This window comes from Callospermophilus lateralis, chromosome 13, assembly GCF_048772815.1.
Source record: "Callospermophilus lateralis isolate mCalLat2 chromosome 13, mCalLat2.hap1, whole genome shotgun sequence".
Taxonomy (NCBI): Eukaryota; Metazoa; Chordata; class Mammalia; order Rodentia; family Sciuridae; genus Callospermophilus; species Callospermophilus lateralis.
In genome coordinates this window covers 45835260-45861825 of record NC_135317.1, presented here as the reverse complement: position 1 = coordinate 45861825, position 26566 = coordinate 45835260, and the positions used below count along the sequence as shown (strand labels likewise).

At 35.1% G+C, this 26566-nt stretch overlaps 1 protein-coding gene across 22 annotated transcripts in view; it reads right to left on the bottom strand.

The window, feature by feature from the left end:
* Znf438 (zinc finger protein 438) overlaps positions 1–26566 on the bottom strand; it is a 191495-nt gene that overhangs the window by 22351 nt on the left and 142578 nt on the right. For 17 of the 22 annotated variants that reach the window (XM_076831840.1, XM_076831841.1, XM_076831850.1 and 14 more), the window contains one exon: positions 8089–8156. The exons of the other annotated variants lie outside the window; for them this stretch is intronic. In XM_076831840.1, coding sequence (XP_076687955.1) covers positions 8089–8156 — 68 coding nt within the window. The remainder of the gene's footprint in view (positions 1–8088; positions 8157–26566) is intronic. 22 annotated transcript variants of the gene reach the window in all.

Below are 26566 nucleotides of genomic sequence, written 5' to 3'. Positions count from 1 at the left end.
CTCCACCTCCATCCATTTACCTGCAAATGCCATGAATTTATTTTCTTTTAATGCTGAGTAGTATTCTATTGTGTGTATATATACCACATTTTCTTTATACATTCATCTACTAAAGGGTATATAGGTTGGTTCCACAATTTAGTTATTGTGAATTGTGCTGCTATAAACATTGATGTGGCTGTGTCCCTGTAGTATGCTGTTTTTAAGTCCTCTGGGTATAGATCAAGTATCTGGCTCAAATGGTGGTCCCATTCCAAGGTATCCAAGGAATCTCCACACTGCTTTCCATATTGGTTGTACCAATTTGCAAGTCCACCAGCAGTGTATGAGTGTGCCCTCCCTCCCACATCCTCGCCAAAACTTACTGTTGTCTATATTCTTAATAGCTGCCATTTTGTCTGGAGTGAAATGAAATCTTAGTTTTGAATTGCATTTCTCTAATTGCTAGAGATACTGAACATTTTTCATGTATTTGTTGATTTATCATATATCATCTTCTGAGGAGTGTCTGTTCAGTTCGTTGGCCCATTTATTGATTGGGTTATTTGTTTTTCTAGTGTTAATATTTTTGAGTTCTTTACATATCCTAGAAATTAGTGCTGTATCTGATGTACTGTGGTAAAAATGTGCTCCCATTCTGTAGGCTCTTTATTCACCTCACTGATTATTTCTTTTGCTGAGAAGCTTTTTAGTTTGAATCCTTCCTATTTGTTGATTCTTGATTTTACTTCTTGTGCTATAGGAGTCTTATAAAGGAAGTCAGGGCCTAATCTGATGTGTTGAAGATTTGAACCTATTCTTTATTCTATTAGGCACAGGGTTTCTGGTTTAATTCCTAGGTCCTTGATCCACTTTGAGTTGAGTTTTGTGCATGGTGAGAGATAGGGGCTTAATTTCATTTTGCTGTATATGAGTTTCCAGTTTTCCCAGCACCATTTGTTGAAGAGGCTATCTTTTCTCCAATATTTGTTTTTGGTGCCTTTGTCTAATATGAGATAACTGTATTTATGTGGGTTTGTCTCTGTGTCCTCTATTCTGTACCATTGGTCTACAAGTCTAGTTTGGTGCCAACACCACACCATTTTTGTTACTACGGATCTACAGTATAGTTTAAGGTCTGGTATAGTGATGCCACCTGCTTCACTCTTCTTGCTATGGATTGTTTTGGCTATCCTGGGTCTCTTATTTTTCCAGAAGAATTTCATGACTGCTCTTTCTATTTCTATGAGTTATGTCATTGGAGTTTTGATTGGAATTGCATTAAATCTGTATAGTTTTTTGGTAGTATGGTCATTTTGACAATATTAATTCTGCCTATCCAAGAACATGGGAGATCTTTCCTTCTTCTAAGGTCTTCTTTAATTTCTTTCTTTAGCATTCTGTAGTTTTCATTGTAGAGGTCTTTCACCTCTTTCGTTAAGTTGATTCCCAAGTATTTATTATTCTGCAAATTATCCTCAAATATCTACTTATGGAATTTCATGGTCATTTATATGCATACTTATGTACATATGCAGAACAGGGAAAAATATGTACCACCTGACATGTACAGTTCCCAGATGAGGGCAAACTAGGTGGTGCTCTCCTTTTTTGTTTTAGCTCTTATACTGTAAACAAGAGTCTTTTCAATGGTCTATTTAGTGCCATGTTTTTGCATTTTTATGCCATTTCTTGTCAGTTTCACCATTTAGAATGACCCTCAATCATAGTGTTGAAGTTCTATCTAGTGTTCATAAGCACAAAAAATCTGCAGTGTGCCTTATGGAGAAAGTAAGCTTTGCTGAGGCATGAGTTATAGTGCTGTGTTTGTAAGTTCAATGTTAATGAATCAACAGTATATATTAAGTAAGGTGTCTGCAAACAGACACACACATAAAATAAAATTATGCATTGGTTGTCAATGTGTTGTAACCAGATGTCCATAGAAACCTAACCTTGTACATGTCCCAGGAGTGATGGTTCAGTATGTGTTAGATTCTTTGTTCTCAGAGACTTTATAGAATATAACTATTGCAAGTGATGAGAACTGGTTGTACCTTATCTCACTTATATCACAGAACAAGAATTATTATCCCCATTGGACAAATGAAGGGACTAAGGTTTACTGATTTATTCATGATCACAGAAAACCTAAGAGGAGCAGAAGAATGACCAGCGTTCTTTAACCAGACTGAGGAGAAAGCAGAGATGGGGAGGAGGAAAAGAAAACCTAGAAAGGAGGCTTAAGAAAATCATTTTCATATAAGGTTTTAAAAAAGTGAAACTGTGGTTAGACAACAAGAAAAACTACTTTTAGGTTAAGTCCTCATAGAGTAAACACCTAGTACAGGCAGCCCAGTGCTATGCATCAAAACAACGATAAGAGAGTGGAGCTGGGTTGGGTCTTCCTTTTCCCCCTTTGCTCCTTGCTGGTTGCTTCTTCAAAGGCAATAAATATTGGTTAAAGAATATTTGATTTTATTGACCTCAGAACTCCTGCTGGGTGTTTCATTAAAAAGAAGAAGGAGGGGGGGGGGAGGAGGGGGAAGAGGGAGGGAGAGAAGGAGGGGGAGAGGGAGGAGGAGGAAAAGGCTTAAAACATTTTGATATGAAATGAGAGTTTAAAGCATCTACAACATAATTTAATATGCATTTGAGAACTCATTACATGCAAAGATAGAAAATTCATCAAGAGCTTTATAAAAGACCTAATTGATACTAAGTGTCCAAGGTAAGTAAGATCTTTCCCCACAATTTTTTTTCAAACATAAATATTCACTAGGTATTCTAAGTGTTCCTTGAGTTTTAAAATGCTATCTTCACTAATGCCAAATTATTTAAGGCTGTACAATCTAAGTATATTCTTTAATGTCTATAAGACATAAGAATATATATTTTGGATGTGTCCTATTTATTTTAAAAATATTTGATCAAATAAGAAGATTCAGGCTTTTAAAAATAACAATAATGAATTGGAATTATAATGATTGTAGCTTTACACAAATAATGAACAAATTTTGAAAATTAGTAGTAGTTGGAGAGCAGGCTTAGTTCACTGCAGTGTTTCTGGGGGAGCCATTAAGACCCACAGTGTCGACACCTCAAAGCATCCACCCATTTCTTAGTGTTCTAAGTAGAAATAATGCTCATGATGTGAAAACTACATTTAAGCAATACAAATGTTATGACAGAATTGAGAAAATTGTAGAAGACCTATTTAAGAAGACCCTTCTCATCTGCAACAGACCTTGCCTTGGAAACTGCAAAATTGAGTTTTAAAACTGAAAAATGACTAAGAATTTTGAATGACTTCCATAAAACATTTCCTCAACTGAACTTAAATGAAGACTCTTTTCTGATCAATAAACAGCAGGCTATTAAAATTCATCCTGCCCTATCTAAGCTGCAAACTTCAGTCCTCAATTGGCACAATCACAATTATAAATTGTCCCTGTCTGAGAACCATTTGGTGATGTTGCTCACCTGCTTATCAGACCGGTAAATATATTCACCTGCATTTTCAATCATTGGTGAGTATCTTTCTTTCAAATTCAACGAATCTAAAGTAGAAGTTACAACTATTGTTGGCCTTATTATGTTATTTTCATGTGTTTTTTAAAAATGCAGTTTATCACTGACTACATTTACTCTTTTCCAACACAAAATACTCATTCTTACATTTCTATTAGGACATCATTTGAAACTATCAAGGAAAAGAAGAAAGCTATAGCAAAATTATAGGAAATCTTATTCCCAAATCCTTAAGGTGAGAGAGAGAAAACTGAAACAAGTCTGACAAATTTTTGGAGACTATTTTAATCTCCCTAAGTGTTTAAAATAAATAATAATAACACACAGAAAGGAACAATGACAACATTATAATGATTCATCATCAGAGTGATATTACATTGTTAAAGTTCTTTCTCTGAGATTAGTAATACCTGGAGCATGCTTAGCTAAATGTGGTTGTACAGGGGCCATTAAGACCCACTCAAAGCAAATTCTCTTTCCCCCCATTTAAATAGAAGGAACTAGAATTTCTCATTAGTTTTCTGTATTCATACTGTTGCTAGTTCTTCCTAGCTTTAAACCTGCATTTCTGGTTAACTTCTGTATATAATGTGCTGAGCAAATGTCATCTCTCCACCAGCTCAAAATCTGGCTTTATCAACTGTCTTCACCCAGGTTTCCTACATTAGAATATTCACTTATAATGTAGTTTTAATGTAGTTAATTACATATATGTCTACCATTTCAATAAGAATCTGTGTTGTCTGAAAGTCTAGGCTCTTTATGATTTAATCTTTGAATACCTCATAACATCTGATATCATTTCTAGTAAGAATAACCTTGGTCATCTCCAAACCAGTTTCCACCATATGAATGTTTGGTAAGGTATAATATGCTGGTGGAATGCATTTCTCTTAAGCCCTAACATCTGTTGATGGTGTCCTACTTGAATTTCATACTTATATCTGTATGTTTCTATAAGTCAGAAATTCAAAAGTCTCACATTTATAAACAACTTATCAGTAGCTTGTTAAGTAAATAAATCAGCATTTAATAAATAGCATGAGCCCATCAAACTTCTCATTCATGTAAAAGATTATATTTTCTGACAGAAATATAAATAATCATAATAAATTTTATTTCCTAAACAATATTAGTATTATCCAGGATATGCAGAAAGCACTTGAATGAATTAATAAGGAAATTAATGAATAATTGGACAATTCTTAGGCCTCATATATATTGTTTTTCTTTAATGAAGTGAATCATCATAATATGTCATATTTTCTGCCTACTTTGATTTAAGATCACTTTAAGCATCTATGTATCTAATTAAGCATTAATCAAAGAAGAAAAAGAGGGTTGATCAAAAAATTATTAGAAAACTTTATAAATTTATGATGTGACAATGGGGACAAATACCTTTACTTTTTGATAGTTCTGGGTTCAAATCTTGAATCAGTGACTTACTGGTTGATGATTTTGGCAAAAGTAACTAATCTCCCTAAATGTTTAAATTAAAGATTTATCAGCATACTACAGTGATGCAACCCTATCAGTGTTTATAGCAACTCAATTCACAATAGCTAAACTATGGAACCAAACTAGGTGCCCTTCAGCAGATGAATGAACAAAGAGATTGTGGGCCGGCTCAGTGGCACAAGCCTGTAGTCTCAGCGGCTTGGAGGGCTGAACCAGGAAGATCACAAATTCAAAGCCAGCCTCAGCAAAAGTAAGGTGTTAAGCAACTCAGTGAGACCCTGTCTCTAATAAAATATAAAATGGGACTGGGGATAAGACTTAGTAGCCGAGTGCTCCTGAATTTAATTCCCAGTAACAAAACAACAACAACAACAAAAAAGAAATTGTGGTATATATATGCAATGGAATATTACTCAGCCTTAAAGAAGAATGAAATCATGGTATTTGCCAATACATAGACAGAACTGGAGAATAAATATCATGCTAAGTGAAATAAGCCAATCCTAAAGAACCAAAGGTTGAATGTTTTCTCTGATGTGTGGATGCTACTTCATAATAAGGCGGGTGGGTAGGGAAGAATAGAGGTACTTTGGATTAGACAGAGGGGAGTAAAGGGAGGGGAGGGGGTATGGGCTAGGAATGATAGTGCAATGAATTGGACATTATTACCCTATGTGCATATATGATTACATGAGCTGTGTAACTTTATATCATGTACAACCAGCAGATTGAGAAGTTATACTCCATTTATGTATGATGTGTCAAATGCATTCCACTGTCATGTACAAATAATTAGAACAAATTTAAAAAGATTTATACTCAACTTACTGTGAGGACTAAATAAATAAGGGATGGAAAATTGTAGGCTGAGTGACTATCATACTGGAGGCACATGGTTAATTGAGTTCTTTTTTGGTTTTATGTCTTTTCTCTGTCAAATTTCAGGTTTGGGGCTTAAACATATATGGTCCTAAAAAAACTGAGGAGAAAGTTAATAGGACTACTAAATTTCCACCTAGTAGACTAAAGGAGTCTTATTTTCTGGCTGTGTCTATGGAAATAACTAAGATTATACAATAGTGCAGAGAGGCAGACACACAAAAACAAAGCAAATAAGCCTTATGGAAGCAAAGCAGGCAAGAGGTGTGAGGGGTGACATGCTTTATTTCTCTTTATCAGCGAACAGATAAACAGCTCATTGCTTAATTATTCACTATACAAACTTATAACATCTTAGGGCCACAGAGAGATATCTAGTGATTCTAGTCCTTTTTTTTTTTTGGTACTGGGATTTGAACCCAGGGGCACTCAAACACTAAGCCACATCCCCAGTCCTTTTTATATTTTATTTTGAGACAGGATCTAGCTAAGTTGCTTAGGGCCTTGCTAAATTGCTGAGGCTAGCTTTGAACTCATGATCATCCTGTCAAAGCCTCCTGAGTTACTGGGATTTCAGGTGTGTGCCACCACACCCAGTTCCTAGTCTTTATAGTATAGAAATTGAGGATTAGGGTCAAAATAACTTGTCTGACTTCCCATAGGTGATGATAAAGGGTTCTGGGAAAGGAGCCCAGATTTCCTGACACTCGATCCATTATTCTTTCTTTTAAGCAATTATGCCTATGTTTGCTGCTCAGGTAGAGAAAGTTAACTGAATTTCCAAACCCTTTATCAGCTATTGATCACTATACTAATCTTCCAAAGGATATACCAGAGAACTTAGAAAATTCATGCTCTTGATTCCCACTTAGGTTCTCTCTTTGGCCTCCCACCCCCATTTCCTCTCTTGCCCTAGTGTTCAGAGCTGGGCTTTGTGTGAGTCTTAAGGACATTGGCCCTCCCTTTGGCCCAATGCCTGGATGAGATCCAAGTCAAGATTTTTTTCCATGATTACTTTCCATAGCTTCCCTTGGATAATGTTTGTCCTTTAAGGTCACTAGACACTCTAAACAGAGGCAGCCTCAGAGTTATCCCACTGACCAGCCTCCTAAGAGGGAGAAAGCCCACATATCAGTAAAATTATAGAGTGTAATAGTTACTATCATCTTATAATTGGTTATTCTATAATCAATAATATGCTGATGGTTTACATAAATTATTTCTTTTAGTCTCCATATCCTATAAGGTGGGATTAATTATCTTTATTTTAGAGATTTATAGATAAGGAAGCTGATATCAAGTGATACACCTAAGGTTATATAATTGGTAGAATTAAATGATAAAAGCAGATTCCATACTTTTAAGAGCTATGATACTACCTTTTCTTTGGTAGAGAGTTCAAAAAGTATTTCCTCCATTTAAGGATTCTTTATAGCAAATTCTCTCCTTTCAACTAAAAGCTACATCTTCTACTAAGGTGGTCCAATTTTGCATCTTTAAAGATAACATTTTCTCTTAAACCCATGTCAAAATTTCTGTTTAGAAGAGATTAGGTAGGGGCAGAGGAAAGATTTGCATTTCTCCTATAGGTTAGAGTGTGCCCTTTAGAGGGAGGACAATTCAATTATTCTTTATTAAGAAAGGACTCTACTTCAACCTATAAACTGTTTTTCTGAAAGCTCCAGAGGCTCCTGTTAAAAAATTCATTATTTCTATCAATTTTATGGAGCAGAAACAGTTTTTATTATCTGTTTATTTTTAAATGTGCATGAGAATAAATAGGCCAAAGAAATGTACAAGCAAAAATTCTCTTTCCACACATGTGTTCCCATACGTATATTCATGTGTGTGTGTGTGTAGTGTGTGTGTTTTCTATTCACTAAAACCCATGTTGTTCTGTTTCAATAAGGCCAACATATTGTCAGTTCAATGACATCTATGAGTGCCAGCTAACTGCCAGCAAATGGGATGGGTTCTGGGAGTTTTGCATGGAATGACATGGCCCTGCTCTCAAGGAGCTAATAGTCTAATAAAGGAGATACAGGCCCTTATAACTCAGGAATCCACAGCACTCAACTTACCAAGGAACATGAATTTCACATATAATTAAAAGGTTTGCTTCTAATTCTAGGAAATGAGTCACCTTATGACTAGAGGGTAGTGACATTAAATATATCAATTAAAATTATTTTATTATAGTGTACACATTACCATCTTCCTCAGCATGGCTTATCTTACCTTGATCTTTGGGTGGTACTGATAGAGGATTCTGCATTATGGTGAATTTGACTTGAATGGTAACTTTCCTAAATATAACCGAGCACAAATAATAATTAGAAAATAATTGAGATGTCATGTTAAATACATGCTAAAATTTAAATTATAATGTTTTTATAAGTAATTCTATTTATAATTACATGACTAATAAGAAATGAACTGAACTAGTAAGAATTGATGTTTTTAGTCATCTTCTTACTTTTCTACAAACAAAATTTTACTGAATATACCAGACTGGGCTTGGAGAGGGATGCAATAACACATTGAGTTATTCAGGGGCCCTACCTGAATCCCTACTCTTATCAATCCATGTGTGTGTAAGTTAAGATTCCCTGAAAATACCATTCTGGATAATTATATTTCATATATTCTTTTTAGGAAGAAATAACTAAAATGCTTAACAATATAGGTAAAGGTAATGTAATTGCAATATATTCATTTAATAAACTATAATCTAGTCATTAAAAACATAATTATAAAGATTACATAGTAGCATAGAAAATGTTGATATAGTGCATTGATGAAACATATTTAATGACACACAGAACATTATAACTATAGGAAAAAACAGAGGCATTTTTCCACATGGTAGAAAACATGTTTGAAAGTAAAACACAAAAACTAGTGACTACATTAAGTATTGACAAGAAAGTAGAAGAAATGGAAATCTTATATGCTGCTAGTAATAAGGTAAAATAGTAGTTACTTTAAAAAATAGTTTGGTAATTTTTCCAAAAGCCAAGATACATCTACCATGGGATCCAGCTAATCCCTTCCTACTTTCCCAAGAGAAAAGAAAGCATATATCCACACATAGACTTGTACAGAGAACGCTCACAACAGCTTTATTTGTAGTAGCCCCCAATCAGAAACAACCCAAATGTACACCAACAGGTGGAAAGTGTGAACAGATAAAGGAACACTGCTAAACAATTTAAAGAAACAGACCATTAATCCACATTACAATGGAATGAATCTGCAAGAGCACGGTTATTTGAAAGAAGCTAGACAAAAAAAAAAAAAAAAAAAAAAAGCATATACTGTATGATGCTATTAACATATAAGATTTCAGAAAATACAAACTATAGAAATAGACTGATAGTTGTCTGGAGTCAGATGACAAAGGAAGTGTGGAAGGAAGAGTCAAGTTGGCACAAGAAATATCCCTTGAGGCAAAAGATGCATTCATTATCTTGATTGTGGTTATAAACTGTCAAAAAGTACATAAAATTGATTTAAAACTGCTAAATAAAGCAGGGCATATCTTTATAAAGAAGTTATTTAAAAATGTTTCTTAAAATTTTTAAATGTGAAAAATGCTTATGATATGTTCTTGTATCAAAGCATTGGTTATCAAGTAGTATGGGTCATTTTTCCCCCATATGTTCATGAGAACAACTAGCAAATATTAACAGTGGTTACCTCTGAGTCAGGCATTAAATTATTATTTAATTTCCATTTTACGCTTATTGGAATATTACAAAATTTCTCCAATGAATAAATACTACTTTTGCAATCAGAGAAAAATTAAATTATTTTGAAACACTATCATGTACTAAAAAAGGAATGTAATCATAATTATTTTTATTTTATAGACTGATATATAACTTAAAATTGTACATATTAATGGGGCTCCATGTGGTGTTTCAGTATATGAATGCACTCTGTAATGCTTAAATTAGGTTAAACATATGTATCTCCTTGATCATCTATCGTTTTTTCATGGAGAAAACATTCAATATGTTTTCTTCTAGCTTTTTGAGATATACAGTACATAATTGTTACCTACAGTCACCCTACCAGGCAACAGCTTCTTATTCCTATCCAACCGTAACTCAGTACTCACTGATCAACATTTCCTTATTCCCTACGCTCCATCCTTTAGCAACCACCATTACACTTCTCAACCTCTATGAAATTAACTTTTTTCTATTTGACATATGAGTGAGATCATTAGGTATTTGTCGATCTGTGCCTGGCTTATTTCACTGAACATAAGGATCTTCATTCCTATCCAAGTTGTCACAAATAATAGGATTTCATTCTTTTCCTGGCTAAATAGTATTCCATCATGTGTATATGACACCTTTTCTTTAGTCATTCATTAGTGGAAAGACACTTCCATTGATTCAGTATCTTGGCTACTGTCAACAGTGCTGAAGTACTGCATGTGAATGCAGAGGTCTGTTCAACATACTGACATCATTTCATTTGGATATATGTACAGCAGCAGGATTGTTGGATTATAAGGTAAGTTCTATTTATAACTTCTTGAGGAACCTTCATACTGGTTTCCATAATAACTCTACTAATTTATATTACCACCAGTTATGTGCAAGGATTCCATAGATAAAGCCATTCTTACTGGGAGAGATGATATCTTACTGTGGTTTTGATTTGCTATTTCCCTGATGATTAGTGATATTGAGCATTTTTTTCATATACTTGATTGTCATTTGTGTGTCTTCTCTTGAGATGTATCTATTTAAGTACTCTGCACATTTTTAAATTGGGTTATTTATTGATTTTTCTTTTGGATATCAACCCCTTATTAGATACAGAGTTTGCAAATATTTTTTTCCTATTTTGCAGGTTGTATCTTTATTCTGACTGTTTCCTTTGCTGTACAGAAACTTTTTAGTGTGATCATTTGTCTCTTTTTGCTTTTGTTTCCTGTGGGTTTTGGGCTCTTGCCCCCAAACTCCTTTTTTAATGTCCGGAAGCCTCTTCTCCTCTATGTCTTCTTCTAGTAGTTTCACTGTTTTACATCTTACTTAAATTTGCAATCCACTTTGAGTTGATTTTTATAACTGGTCAGAGGTAAGGGTCTGGTTTATTCTCATGCACGTAGACAACTTATCCTTAGCACTGTTTATTGAAGTCTTTCCATTCTCCAGTGTTTTTAGCACCCTATTGAAAATCAGTTGGCTATACATGCTAGGGGTTATTTCCAGGCACTCAATTCTGTTCCATTTCTCTGTGTTTGTTTTAAGGCCAATACAATGCTGTTTTGGTTACTATAGTATTGTAAAGTATTTTGAAATCAGGTAATATAATAAAATATCTTCATCTTTGTTCTTTTTGTTCAAGGGTGCTTTGGCTATTTGGGGTATCAAAATAATTTTAACTGGATGTCCAATATCATGGTATCTAAGGTAGAAAACTCACTCAAAAGTCATACTGTGTTTTGGTTTTCCATATTTTTATTGGTGCATTATAATTATACATAATGATGGAATCCATTGTTACATATTTGTACGTGTATGTAACAATATCATTTAGCCAGTTCATTCCCCTGTATTTCCCCTTTCCTTTCTCTCCTCCCTCCCAAACTCCCTTTCTTCTACTCTATTATCTCTCTTGGATTTTCATGACACACTCCCACACACTACCGGCCCACCTTTTCTTCTCTAGCTTCCACATACATATGTGAGAAAACTTTGACTTTTTGATTTTGGCTTATTTCATTTAAGTTAAGTTGATGTTCTCAAGTTCTATTCACTTTCCTACAAATGACATAAACTCATTCTTCTTTATGGCTGAATATAATTCCATTGCATATATGTGCCACATTTTCTTTACAATTCATTCACTGACAGACACCTAGGCTGATTCCATAGTTTGGCTATGATCAATTGTGCACTAGAAACACATATGTACCACTATGCACTGCTATAGTTTCATCCTATTGTAATCATGAAAAATGAAAACATTTTGTAGTTAATACACCTAACACTTACTAAATAAAACATCTTGCATAATCACAATATTGCATTTTCTGACTAGCTTGGATGATAGTCGATTATATAAATATATTAGAGAAAAAGATGTATTAAATAGTCACATAAAATCTAACAGTATTTTTCCAACTTCACACAAGAAAAGTCAATGTGCATTTTTACAAAAGGCACCATGGTATAATAGTAGCAGACACTGTGTCCTTCACAGTATATAACAATATGTAAAATTACAACCTGACTTTTCTTTCTTGAATTGTTAAAAAGTATATTAAGCAGAAAAATCTATCAAAAAGGGGAAAAAATTAAAGAATGCACACAGTGAATGCCATCAATTATGGCAAGTTTTAATATAATGAGCTTTATAAATCACTCATATGATTACTTTTGATTTTAGTTAATATATTATATTTAAACAGAGTTGATTAAAAATGAAAATTAGGTGAATTGGTTACTTGGGAAAGTGACAGCTTGATGGTGCTAGAAATGGAAATTTTCCATTTACTTCTTGTTCAGGAAGCCTAAGGCAGACACTGCCTTGTCTTTGTTATGCTGCCTTGCCAAGACTCCTAAAAATAAATTTAGATAAAGACCTTAGAGAATAAAAGATAATCATTTGTTCCATGCTCAATAAGCTTATTAACATTAGCCCATGTTGTGAGTTAGTGTGATAAGTGCATGCTCTTGTATATGTGGGTACCAATCACAAAATTACAATGTAGATGTCAGTCTAGATGATTATTTCCAGGAAGCGATTTCCAAGGGAATAAACATGTCATACATCACCAGACAGATACTGTTATTCAGATAACTGTAATAATGTAATAAATTTGGCCAGGAACTTGAAATGTGAAAATAGAGAAATGGAAATATATGAAAACAGTAATGAGTCTTTTGGTGTCTTAAACAGGTTCTGTTTTATTCACTGAGATACTACTATTAACCTGCCACAGTTAGGTAGCTGTTCCATTGACAGGCCATTTTCCACTTTTGATCCTACTATAATCTTGTGCCTCTGGATTCTAAAACATAGCATGGTGATAGTCCCACAAGATTTTAGGTTTGAAGTTAGAATTAGAGTCAGCAAGCCCATGGATGACTATTCTATACTATAGCTCTTTTATAAAATGGGCTTGGTTTACTAATAGCATACTACCTTATGACTGTAATGCAATTTATTTATCCATTTATCCACTGATAGGCATTTGAATTGTTGCCAATTTTTGGTTATCATAAATAAATCTAAATACTTGTGCCCACTTTTTGTGTAGCTAAATGTTTTCATATCTCTTGGGTAAAACTTTAGGAGTAGAGCCAGGCACAGTGGCCCATGCCTAGGTATCCCAGCCGCTCCGGAGGCTGAGGCAAGAGGATTACGAATTTAAAACCAGCCTCAGCAATTTAGCAAGGCCTTAAGAAACTCAGTGAGACCCTGTCTCTAAATAAAGCATAAAAAAGGGCAAGAGATGTGGCTCAGTGGTTCAACACCTCTGGGTTCAATCCAAAGTACCAAAAAACAAAACAAAACAAAAATGTTGGAGTGGAATTGCTGGGTGATATACAACTTTATAAGCAATTACCTATTTTCCACAGTGGTTGTGGTATATTTCATTAATTAAAAAAAAAAAAAACTACTTCTAAGCAATGATGGAATCCATGTTTCTCAAGATCAAAAAGACTTCAATACTTTAAAGCTCAATACTTTAAAGGACTTATATACTATAAACTTATGCTAGCAGACCGGAGCAGGAAGCCGCGACAGCCGCCCAGCCAGACCGGAGCAGGAAGCCGCGACAGCCGCCCAGCCAGACCGGAGCAGGAAGCCTCGACAGCCGCCCAGCCAGACCGGAGCAGGAAGCCGCGACAGCCGCCCAGCCAGACCGGAGCAGGAAGCCTCGACAGCCGCCCAGCCAGACCGGAGCAGGAAGCCTCGACAGCCGCCCAGCCAGACCGGAGCAGGAAGCCGGGACAGCCGCCCAGCCAGACCGGAGCAGGAAGCCGGGACAGCCGCCCAGCCAGACCGGAGCAGGAAGCCGCGACAGCCGCCCAGCCAGACCGGAGCAGGAAGCCTCGACAGCCGCCCAGCCAGACCGGAGCAGGAAGGCGCCAGCCGCCAGCCAGACCGGAGCAGGAAGTCCGGTCCCGCCCAGAGCGCTAGTCTCCAGGAAGCCCATCAACCCTTAAAACCCAACAAAGTGGGTGTGGCTACCAGCACAGTTGCGGCTGATCCAGGTACCCGGTTTCCAACTCCCCCACCCTTAGCTGCGATAACTCAAAATATTTCCCACAAGCTTTTGGGGATTATAGCTATCAACACAAAACAACAACTGTAGAGGCACCTGGTTTCTACCTCAGAGACTAGAGTAGGGAAGATACAGGTGGAAGCTCATTTCCCTTCACACTGGCTATACCCACCACCCTGAATACAGAGGCTCAAACTAGGAATAGACAACGCCACCTACTGGAAGCAAGGAAAACAGTGTTCTGAGAGACTTTTTTTTTTTTCTCTCCTCTCTTTCTCTTTTCTTCTCTCTCTTCCACAACTTCAGCATATGTGAAACCAAGAACTGAGCATGAACAACTGAATTACCAAAGTAATATAATATAGAGGAATTGCATATACCCCACCTCCCCCCTATTTTTTTTCCTGTATTTCTATCTTACTTCCCTTTCCCTTCTCTTATTTCTCTTTTCTTCCTTGTTATTTCTTTTCTTTTCTTTTTTTTTTAATTCATATTCTCTCTATACCACTTTCAATCTCCTAACTTTTGCTATCTATACATAGGGTAACTATCTAAATAGGAGGTTGAGTCTATACATTCTTCCATAAATTACCAGTCGAGTGGTTAGAGTTCTCCAAAGGTGCTAAGTTAGTTTAACCTCATTCCCTCACTCCTTTCTCTTTAAGTATAACATCCCTCGTCTGAAATTAAGTTTTCTATATGCCACCAGATATGGTACGCCTTTTATGAAACTAAGGAATATATTCTTAAGTAATAATTAAATCCAATATCTATAGTCTTAGAATCTAACTATAAATGTATTAATAATGAAAACTTGTCCTTAGATAATGTACTGTTGATATTGGGATCTGTTAACATTGTCTTTCTCCGAAAAAGAGGGATATTGGAGCTATTCAAGAACAATACAAATATATAAGGGGAAAAACATTAGCTCAACAGTTTCACAAAGCTAGAAAGAATCATGAGCAGTATGAAAAGACAAGGAAAGAAAGGACCACAAACAATACAGGTCAATTCAACATTAGATGAGGTAATATCTGCAGCTGATGGAATGTCAGACAAAGAGTTCAGGATATACATGCTTCAGATGATCTGGAGTCTCAAGGAAGACATTATTCATCAAATTCAGACAATGAAAAATCACTTTGACAATGAATTACATAAACAAATCCAAGAAGCAAAAGATCAACTCTATAGGGAGATAGAGGATATAAAAAACAAACAAACAGAAATCCTGGAAATGCAGGAAACAATAAACCAAATTAAAAACTCAAATGAGAGTATTACCAGCAGAGTAGAACACTTGGAAGATAGAACTTCAGACAACGAAGACAAAGTTTTTCAACTTGAAAAGAACATAGACAGCTCAGCGAGAATGTTAAGAAATCATGAGCAGAACATCCAAGAATTATGGGATAACATCAAGAAACCAAACCTAAGAGTTATTGGGATACAAGAGGGTACAGAGGTCCAAACCAAGGGAATGAGTAATCTATTCAATGAAATAATACTAGAAAACTTCCCAGACTTAAAGAATGAAAAAGAAATCCAAATACTAGAAGCCTACAGGACACCGAATATACAAAATCATAAGAGATCCACACCAAGACATATAATAATGAAGATGCCCAACATACAGAATAAGGAGAGAATCTTAAAAGCCACAAGAGAGAGGAAGCAGATTACATTTAAGGGTAAACCAATCAGGATAACTGCTGATCTTTCAACACAGACTCTGAAAGCTAGAAGATCCTGGAACAACATATTTCAAACGCTGAAAGAAAAAGGGTTCCAACCAAGAATCATGTATCCAGCGAAATTAAGCTTCAGGATTGAAGATGAAATAAAAATCTTCCACGATAAGCAAAAGTTAAAAGAATTTGCAGCTAGAAAACCAGCTCTTCAAAACATCCTTGGCAAAACATTACAGGAAGAGGAAATGAAAAATAACAATGAAAACCAACAACGGGAGGTAGTACAATAAAGGAAAAACTAAGCATAGAGGAAAAACTAATCATGTTAAGTATCATACATAACCAAATATGGCTGGAAATACAAACCATATCTCAATAGTAACCCTAAATGTTAATGGCTTAAATGCACCAATCAAAAGACATAGGCTAGTAGAATGGATTAAAAAAAAAAGATCCAACAATATGCTGCCTACAGGAGACTCATCTGATAGGAAAAGACATACACAGACTGAAGGTGAAAGGTTGGGAAAAACCATATCACTCATACGGAGCCCGGAAGCAAGCAGGGGTGTCCATACTTGTATCAAATAAAATAGACTTCAAGCCAAAGTTAATCAAAAGGGATACACAAGGACAATACATACTGCTCAAGGGAACCATACACCAACAAGACTTGACGATCATTAATATATATGCCCCAAACAATGGTGCAGCTACGTTCATCAAACAAACTCTTCTCAAGTTCAAGAGTCTAATAGACCACAACACAATAATCATGGGAGATTTTAATACACCTCTCTCACCAATGGACAGATCTTCCAAACAAAAATTGAATAAAGAAACCATAGAGCTCAATAATACAATAAATAACTTAGACTTAATTGATATATACAGAATATACCAACCAACATCAAGCGGATACACTTTCTTCTCAGCAGCACATGGATCCTTCTCAAAAATAGATCATATATTATGTCACAGGGCAAAGCTTAGCAATTACAAAGGAGTTGAGATACTACCATGCATTTTATCTGATCATAATGGAATGAAATTGGAAATCAATAATAAAATGAGAAAGGAAAAACCCTACATCACATGGAGATTAAACAATATGCTACTGAATGAACATAGGGTTACAGAAGACATCAAAGAGGAAATTAAAAAATTCTTAGAGGTAAACGAAAACTCAGAAACAACATATCGAAATCTTTGGGACACTATGAAAGCAGTACTAAGAGGAAAATTCATTTCATGGAGTTCATTCCTTAAAAGAAGGAAAAGCCAACAAATAAATGACCTCATACTACACCTCAAAGCCTTAGAAAAAGAAGAACAAATCAGCAGCAAATACAGTAGAAGGCAAGAAATAATTAAAATTAGAGCAGAAATCAATGAAATCGAAACAAAAGAAACAATCGAAAAAATTGACAAAACTAAAAGTTGGTTCTTTGAAAAAATAAATAAGATTGATAGACCACTAGCCACACTAACAAAGAGAAGAAGAGAGAGAACCCAAATTACTAGCTTACGGGATGAAAAAGGCAACATCACAACAGACAATTCAGAAATACAGACGATAATTAGAAATTATTTTGAAACCCTATTCTCTAATAAAATAGAAGATAGTGAAGGCATAGATAAATTCCTTGAGACATATGAACTACCCAGATTGAATCAGGAAGATATAAACAACCTAAACAGATCAATATCAAGGGAGGAAATAGAAGAAGCCATCAAAAGACTGCCAACCAAGAAAAGCCCAGGACTGGATGGATATACAGCAGAGTTTTACAAAACATTTAAAGAGGAACTAATACCAATACTCCATAATCTATTTCAGGAGATAGAAAAAGAGGGAGAACTCCCAAATTCATTCTATGAGGCCAATATCACCCTGATTCCCAAACCAGAGAAGGACACCTCAAAGAAAGAAAACTACAGACCAATATCCCTAATGAATTTAGATGCAAAAATCCTCAATAAAATTCTGGAAAATCGTATACAAAAACATATCAAAAAGATTGTGCACCATGATCAAGTAGGATTCATCCCTGGGATGCAAGGCTGGTTCAATATACGGAAATCAATAAACGTGATTCACCACATCAATAGACTTAAAGATAAGAACCATATGATCATCTCGGTGGACGCAGAAAAAGCATTCGACAAAGTACAGTATCCTTTATGTTCAAAACATTAGAAAAACTAGGGATAACAGGAACTTACCTCAAAATTATAAAAGCTATATATGCTAAGCCTCAGGCTAGCATCATTCTAAATGGAAAAAAACTGAAGGCATTCCCTCTAAAATCTGGAACAAGACAGGGATGCCCTCTCTCACCACTTCTATTCAATATAGTTCTCGAAACACTGGCCAGAGCAATTAGACAGACGAAAGAAATTAAAGGCATAAAAATAGGAAAAGAAGAACTTAAATTATCACTATTTGCGGATGATATGATCCTATACCTAGAAGACACAAAAGGGTCTACAAAGAAACTACTAGAGCTAATAAATGAATTCAGCAAAGTGGCTGGATATAAAATCAACACGCATAAATCAAAGGCATTCCTGTATATCAGCAACAAATCTTCTGAACTGGAAATGAGGACATCTACCCCATTCACAATATCCTCAAAAAAAAAAAAAATACTTGGGAATCAACCTAACAAAAGAGGTGAAAGATTTATACAATGAAAACTACAGAACCCTAAAGAGAGAAATAGAAGAAGATCTCAGAAGATGGAAAAATATACCCTGTTCATGGATAGGCAGAACTAACATCATCAAAATGGCAATATTACCAAAAGTTCTCTATAGGTTCAATGCAATGCCAATCAAAATCCCAACGGCATTTCTTGTAGAAATACACAAAGCAATCATGAAATTCATATGGAAAAATAAAAGACCCAGAATAGCAAAAGCAATTCTAAGCAGGAAGTGTGAATCAGGAGGTGTAGCGATACCAGATTTCAAACTGTACTACAAAGCAATAGTAACAAAAACAGCATGGTACTGGTACCAAAACAGGCGGGTGGACCAATGGTATAGAATAGAGGACACAGAAACCAATCCACAAAATTACAACTATCTTATATTCGATAAAGGGGCTAAAAGCATGCAATGGAGGAAGGATAGCATCTTCAACAAATGGTGCTGGGAAAACTGGAAATCCATATGCAATAAAATGAAACTGAATCCCCTCCTCTCGCCATGCACAAAAGTTAACTCAAAATGGATCAAGGACCTTGATATTAAATCAGAGACTATGCATCTGATAGATGAAAAGGTTGGCTCCGATCTACATATTGTGGGGTCGGGCTCCAAATTCCTTAATAGGACACCCATAGCACAAGAGTTAAAAACAAGAATCAACAAATGGGACTTACTTAAACTAAAAAGTTTTTTCTCAACAAGAGAAACAATAAGAGAGGTAAATAGGGAGCCTACATCATGGGAACAAATTTTTACTCCTCACACTTCAGATAGAGCCCTAATATCCAGAGTATACAAAGAACTCAAAAAATTAAACAATAAGAAAACAAATAACCCAATCAACAAATGGGCCAAAGACCTGAACAGACACTTCTCAGAGGAGGACATACAATCAATCAACAAGTACATGAAAAAATGCTCACCATCTCTAGCAGTCAGAGAAATGCAAATCAAAACCACCCTGAGATACCATCTCACTCCAGTAAGATTGGCAGCCATTATGAAGTCGAACAATAACAAGTGCTGGCGAGGATGTGGGGAAAAGGGTACTCTTATACATTGCTGGTGGGACTGCAAAATGGTGAGGCCAATATGGAAAGCAGTATGGAGATTCCTGGGAAAGCTGGGAATGGAACCACCATTTGACCCAGCTATTGCCCTTCTCGGACTATTCCCTGAAGACCTCAAAAGAGCGTACTACAGGGATACTGCCACATCGATGTTCATAGCAGCACAATTCACAATAGCTAGACTGTGGAACCAACCCCGATGCCCCTCAATAGATGAATGGATAAAAAAAATGTGGCATTTATACACAATGGAGTACTACGCAGCACTAAGAAATGACAAAATCATGGAATTTGCAGGGAAATGGATGGCACTAGAGCAGATTATGCTAAGTGAAGCTAGCCAATCCCTAAAAAACAAATGCCAAATGTCTTCTTTGATATAATGAGAGCAACCAAGAACAGAGCAGGGAGGAAGAGCAGGAGGAAAAGATTAACATTAAGCAGAGTCATGAAGTGGGAGGGAAAGGGAGAGAAAAGGGAAATTGCTTGGAAATGGAAGGAGACCCTCATTGTTATACAAAATTACATATAAGAGTTTGTGAGGGGAATGGGAAAAAAATAAGGAGAGAAATGAATTACAGTAGATGGGGTAGAGAGAGAAGATGGGAGGGGAGGGGAGGGGGGATAGTAGAGGATAGGAAAGGTAGCAGAATACAACAGTTACTATTATGGTATTATGTAAAAATGTGGATGTGTAACCGATGTGATTCTGAAATCTTTGTAATGTTTTGAATAACCAATAAAAAAAAAATAAAAATAAAATAAAAAAAATAAACTTATGCTATTTTAACAAAAGTCCTGACAATAATAATATTAATCATTTTCTGAATTATAGTAAATGTTTATTCCTGTTTTAATCTATCCTATTTAAGAACTGAATAAAAATAAAATTCTCAATTTGATAATAAAGGATTAGAGAAGCTAAAACTATCTACAGAATAAATTTTGATCCACTTAGTAAATTCTTAATGCTTATATTGATATTTACATTAGTACAATGTATTAATGTTTGACAAACTCCTTCCTTTCTTAAATAGTTGCACATGGCTAAAAAAAAAAGTCCTTCCTCAAACTCAGCTATTTTAAAATATCAGTCATTGATACTCTGTGAAATGGTTCAGAATCATTCTGAGAAACTAATTCAAGATCTTTCAAGGAAATTCCTATTCTACTACTTGGAGTTGCAGAAACTTTGGAAGTAATCCTACTTTCCCTGAATTTTTAGACCTATTAAGATGATGTTCCCAAAGGCACATGACTACTCACCAAATCAAAAATGCTAGAAGACTAGACCACTAATTTCCAAGATAATAGTCTAGCCCAATTTCAAGTATGCAATAAGTTAAAAAAAGAAATCACTGGAAGGATCATGAATTGACTGAGGAATGTCCATTTTTAACTAAAATTTCTTACTGTGGGATTCTGGTCAAGTCATTTCATCTCTTTTTCTGTTTCAGTTTCTGCAGCTTAGAAAGGGAAAGAGAATAATACTTAACTCAGTTGAAGAAAGGATTCAACTGGATACTACATGTTGAAAATATTTTATAAGAAAAATACTATGTCGGGCTGGGGTTGTGGCTCAGCAGTAGAGTGCTTGCCTAGCACGTGAGAGGCCCTGGGTTCGATCCTCGGCACCACATAAAAATAAATAAATAAATAAATAAATAAATAAATAAATAAATAAATAAAATAAGGGTATTGTGTCCAACTACAACTAAAAAATAAATATTAAAAAAGTAAATAAAGAAACTGTGTCCATCCACAACTAAAAATATTTTTTAAAAAAGTACTGTATGTTAATAAATGCTCTAGGATTCTTTAATGAAAGAAAAAGTAGTACACTAGAATGTACAACATTTTCAAGCATAAGAGCTAATCACTTACCCTTATAAAAATGCATGCACATATGGTGTTCCTTAATACATGTTGTGTACATAACTGAACTGGTAGGTTAATAATGTTTAGGAGGAAGTTGAACATGATGGTTCATGCCTCAGCAACCTGGCAGGCTGAGGAAGGAGGATCTCAAGTTCAAGGCTAGCCATAGCAACTCAGTGAGCCCTAAGAAATTTTGTGAAACTGTCTCAAAATAAATTTGGCTAGGGATGTGGCTCAGTGATTAAGCAACCTTGGGTTCAATCCCTGATACAAAAAATAACACAACATACAATGCAATGCAATACAATAAAATAATGTTTAGGAGGCCCTTTTATTTTTTTAAAAATTTGGTCTTCACACACATACACAAAATCTGTTTAGGAAAACATGTTCTAGCCTAGACCCTTATTTCTTTTCTCTTATAGGTTCTTTACAAAGGAGAACTTCTCTGGTTCTAAGTACAACTTTAAATTTGTATTACCAGCTCTCAGGTTCCAGGGCAAAATGTTCTCTGCCTGCTACATATTCCAACTGACTACCTCTAACTTCTAAACTAAATGCAGCTCCTGCCTTGAAATGTGCCTCTTTCTTTCTTCATGGTGCTGAAGATGGAACCCAGGTCTTCAAGCATGCTAGGCACCCCCTCCCTGCTCCTCTTTTGAAGTTTTTTCCAAAGCTATCACTTCTGTTCCATCCTCACCTTCCTGCCTTAGGTCAGGTCCTCTTAACTTCCTGCCTCTAGTCCTATACCTTTCCAATCGACTCTGTGGTGCTAGAATAATCTTTCCCTTTTTTCTTTTTAATTTAAATCAAAGTTACATTAACTATTTCCCTAACTTCATTTTTAAAATGCAGCCACTACATCATTATCCAAAGTACATGTATGAAGACACGAATTGGTGTATACAACCAGAGATATGAAAAATTGTGCTGTATATGTGTAAGAATTGTAATGCATTCTGCTGTCATTTGTTTTTTTAAAAAATCAATAACAAATTTAAAAAATAAAAGAAACATTTAGGTTTAAAAAAAAATGCAGCCACTACACATTCTTTTCCTCAGAGATAAGCGCTGGAAATTTTTATAGCTGATTAGTCCAGTAGTTATACCTCCATATTTTTTCTCCAAATTTTCAAAGTATAGAATTCCATGTTGAAATTTGAAGGCACTGCTCAGCTGAGTTCTGGTTTCCAATGTTGGTGTGAAGAAATTCAAGGGGTCCTTCATATGTAATTTGTTTGTATTTCTTTTTTTCTTTTTGGAAACAATGTTTAGAAATTTTACAACCAAATGTCTTAGTCTATTTTAATCCATTCCCCAAGTGTTTAATGGGCCCTATCAATCTGGAATCTTGTGCATTTCACTTCCTGGGACATTTCCTTCAAATAGTTTTCTTGAATTTCCTCATTTATTTTTCTCTGTTCTCTCTCTCTGCCCTTGAACTCCTATTATTCAGATGTCAATCCTCCTAGGATAATTATACTTTAGTTTTTGTTTTTGCTTTTCCATTTCTCTTTTGTACTTTCTAGAAAAATCCCTCAACTTTACCTTCCCGTGTTTCAATGAGTTAAGTCATTGATTTTTAAAATTTGAAGCAATCTATTGATTTTTGCCACTCATACATGTTTCTGTAACTAAAAGTGACAGATAACTGACAAAGTATAAATTTCCTATGATTTGTAGATTTCCTAGTTGTGTTTTTGGGAGGACTGTACTACTCCTAAAATGACATTTAAAATATTTTATGTAAAGTAAAAAAAAAATGTCCATCTCTTGAATTTCTCAAGTATTAGGTTCAGAGGCTTTTCAGATATTTCAACATTGTTTCAAGTTTCATCACCTACAGATAAGAAGCCCCAGAAAACAATAATTTTCAACATCATTTATCAATGCATTATGTTGACAATAATGCTTTTATACATTTCATCTAAGTATAAAAAGACTGAAGTTTTCAGGAACGGTTTTAGTTTTAACACATAACCATTCTTCCTTGTTTTTATTTGTACAAATGTCTAAGATATAGTTGTAAGAAAAATATTTGGCTCTTTTTCTGTTAAACAGAACATGCTTGGAATTTCCAGCCTGGCTTCCAAGTCTAACAGTATGAAGAGGTCACCAAGGCCAGTGAGGTTACCATCCTGACAAAGATGGAAGCATTTCAAAAAAGAATTGCATTATTTGGTAATAAATGACACTCGGCAACAAAATAAATACCACAAAATAAAGAGGTTTTTTTGGTCATTTACCTTTCTATGATATTGATACATATTGTGAGACTGTTCATTATTTTGTTCTTTTCAATCAGTCTGGCTATCAGCACTTCAGTCAGTTTTCTTTTAATTCATTACTTTAGAAATGATTCTATTTCCACCATTTTTACTCTTATCTATTCGCTGTGACAAAATCATCTTTAAACTAAACAGGTTACAGAAAATTGATAAAATTTTAAGATCATTTTGGATTCTTCATATTTCTTTATTCTTAAGTCTAACCAGCTGCCAAGTACCACACACATTTTGGTTTCAACATCATAGACCAATGGGTATGTATACTTTCAACAGATTCTGTTTCTACCTCTTGCCTCTCTTCCCTTCTAAATGATTCATGACATTCCCAGTTTAGTCCATTTCTGTCTCAGTCCTCTGCCACATCTAGCTGTTTCCTTATCTACAATTTCTGCATTCAATTAAAATCCCATCCATTAGTTTCATAATGACTATTCAATTAAAAAAAAAAAAACTAGTTGGGCTCAGTGGCAGAGCCCTTAAGCCCTGCTATTTGGAAGGCTGAGTCAGGAAGATGAATTTGAAGCTAGCCTGGCAACAAAGGGAGACCCTATCTCAAACCAAAAACAAATAAACCTAAGCAAACAAACACGTCTCTGCTCCATTTCCTAATTTCATCCATGCTGTATATTTTTTCTCATGTTCTGTGGCTGTGTGAATTGCTGCTTAATACAGAATCCGGTGATTTTTCTTCTTCCGAAAATAATTCAAACTTACTTTTACTTGGAGCACTCTAGTCACAGATTTACCTTTTCAGTATCACCTAAACATTTTTTATTTCCTCTCCCCAAAGGCTTTTATCAAACACTTAGGTTATCATAAAATGATTATTTCCAACATAGAAAAAGCTAAATAAAAATTAACAAGCTTTGAAACAGAACTGGGGTCAAAAAAGGTTTCAGGTTAAAATACAGCATTCTAAAATCTTATTTTTTCATTTATCAAAAAAATTCTATTAGTGTACATTAAGGTAAGTGAAAAATTATTTTGAAAAACCATAGCAATATTCAGATAACTAATATATTACTAAGTGAAACAAAGAAAAATTTTATAATTTCAATAGTCTAAGATAAAAATACTATTAATGTTTTGTTATATTCCTAGTTTCTTTCCTATACTTTTAAGATTTGTTTTGGTTTTGTAATACACATAATCATAGTGTGTATATATTTTTATTCTGCTCTAAGCATGTATTTATGGGGTGGGTGTATGGCCAAGTAGTAGAGTATGTGCTAGGTAGGCACGAAGTACATGGTTCAATGGGTTCAATCCCAAGCACCAAAAATAAATAACAAACAAACATTTTCTTGTATTGCTAAGCCTTCAAAATCTATTTTAAACACTGTGTTTGTATTTTAGTTAAAAAATATGTATAGGGCAAAAGTTCAAACAGTAAACATAGGAATATAGTAAAAATTTAAGCTTGCCTCTCATTCTGTTCTCCCAATTTACTCCCTTAGAGGTAACAACTCTGTACCTTTTTGGGTATCCTTTAAGGAACAATCTGTGTATATGTAAGTTAATGTGCAAAATATGTCCCATCCCTTTCTCTCCATCCCCACATTGAAGAAAATTATACATGATGCTCTTTTTTCCCTTAATATATTTTTGAGATCTTAAATTTTTTTTTTAGTTGTAGATGGACACAATGCCTTTATTTACTTATTTTTTTGAATGTGGTGCTGAGAATTGAACCCAGTGCCTCACACATGCTAGGCAAGCACTATACCACTGAGCCACAACCCCAGCCCTATTCTTAAGATCTTTCCATATCAGAACTTATAGATTTTCTTCATTTAAAGGCTGAATAGTGATTCATTGCATGGAACCACTCTTCCAACTCCATCTTTCTTCCTTTCTTTTTCTTCTTTTAATCACTGAAGAGTACTTTTTTTCCTTCCTATATACTCATCATATTTTCTCCTCATTCAAGAAAGAACATAGCACATTTTTTTTTTTTTAGCTAATGGATATAGTACCTGTATTTTATTTATTTATTTACTTATTTTTTATTTATTTTTGGGGGACCAGAGATTGAACTCAGTGCACATGGCCACTGAGCCACATCCCCAGACCTATTTTGTATTTTTTTTAAGAGAGGGATCTCACTGAATTGCTTAGCCCCTCGCTTTTCAGAGTCTGGTTTTGAACTCCTAATCCTCCTGTCTTGAGCCTCCTGAGCTACTGGGATTACAGGCATGTGCCACTGTGCTGAGCTATTTATTTATTTTTATGTGGTGCTGAGGATTGAACCCAGGGCTTCACACATACTAGGCAATTGCTCTACCACTGAGCTACAACCTCAGCTCTGAGGTACACCTTTTTTTTTTTCTAATTAGTTATACATGAGAGTAGAATGCATTTTGACATATCATACATAAATAGAGTATAATTTCTCATTCTTCCAGTTGTACATGATGGAGAATTACATCAGTAGTATGTAATAATGTGTAATTCATTCCACTGTCCTTCGTACCCCTGAACACTCCCCTCCCTTCACTCCCCTCTGTCTAATCGAAAGTACCTGTGTTCTTCCCTAGCTGCACCGCTGCTGCCCACTCTGGCCACTATGAAGTAGCATTGGCCATATCAGAGAAAACATTCAGACTGGCTTATTTTGCTAGCATGATATTCTCCAGTTTCACCCATTTACTGGCAAATGCCATAATTTCATCCTTCTTTAAGGCTGAGTAACCACTATTTCTTAACCCACTTATTGATAATTAGATTGTTCTCAGGCTTTCGCTCTTTGCTAACATGCACAAGTCAAATTGTAGGACAAAGCCACAGTAAGAAATTTCTGGCCAGGTCAATTTA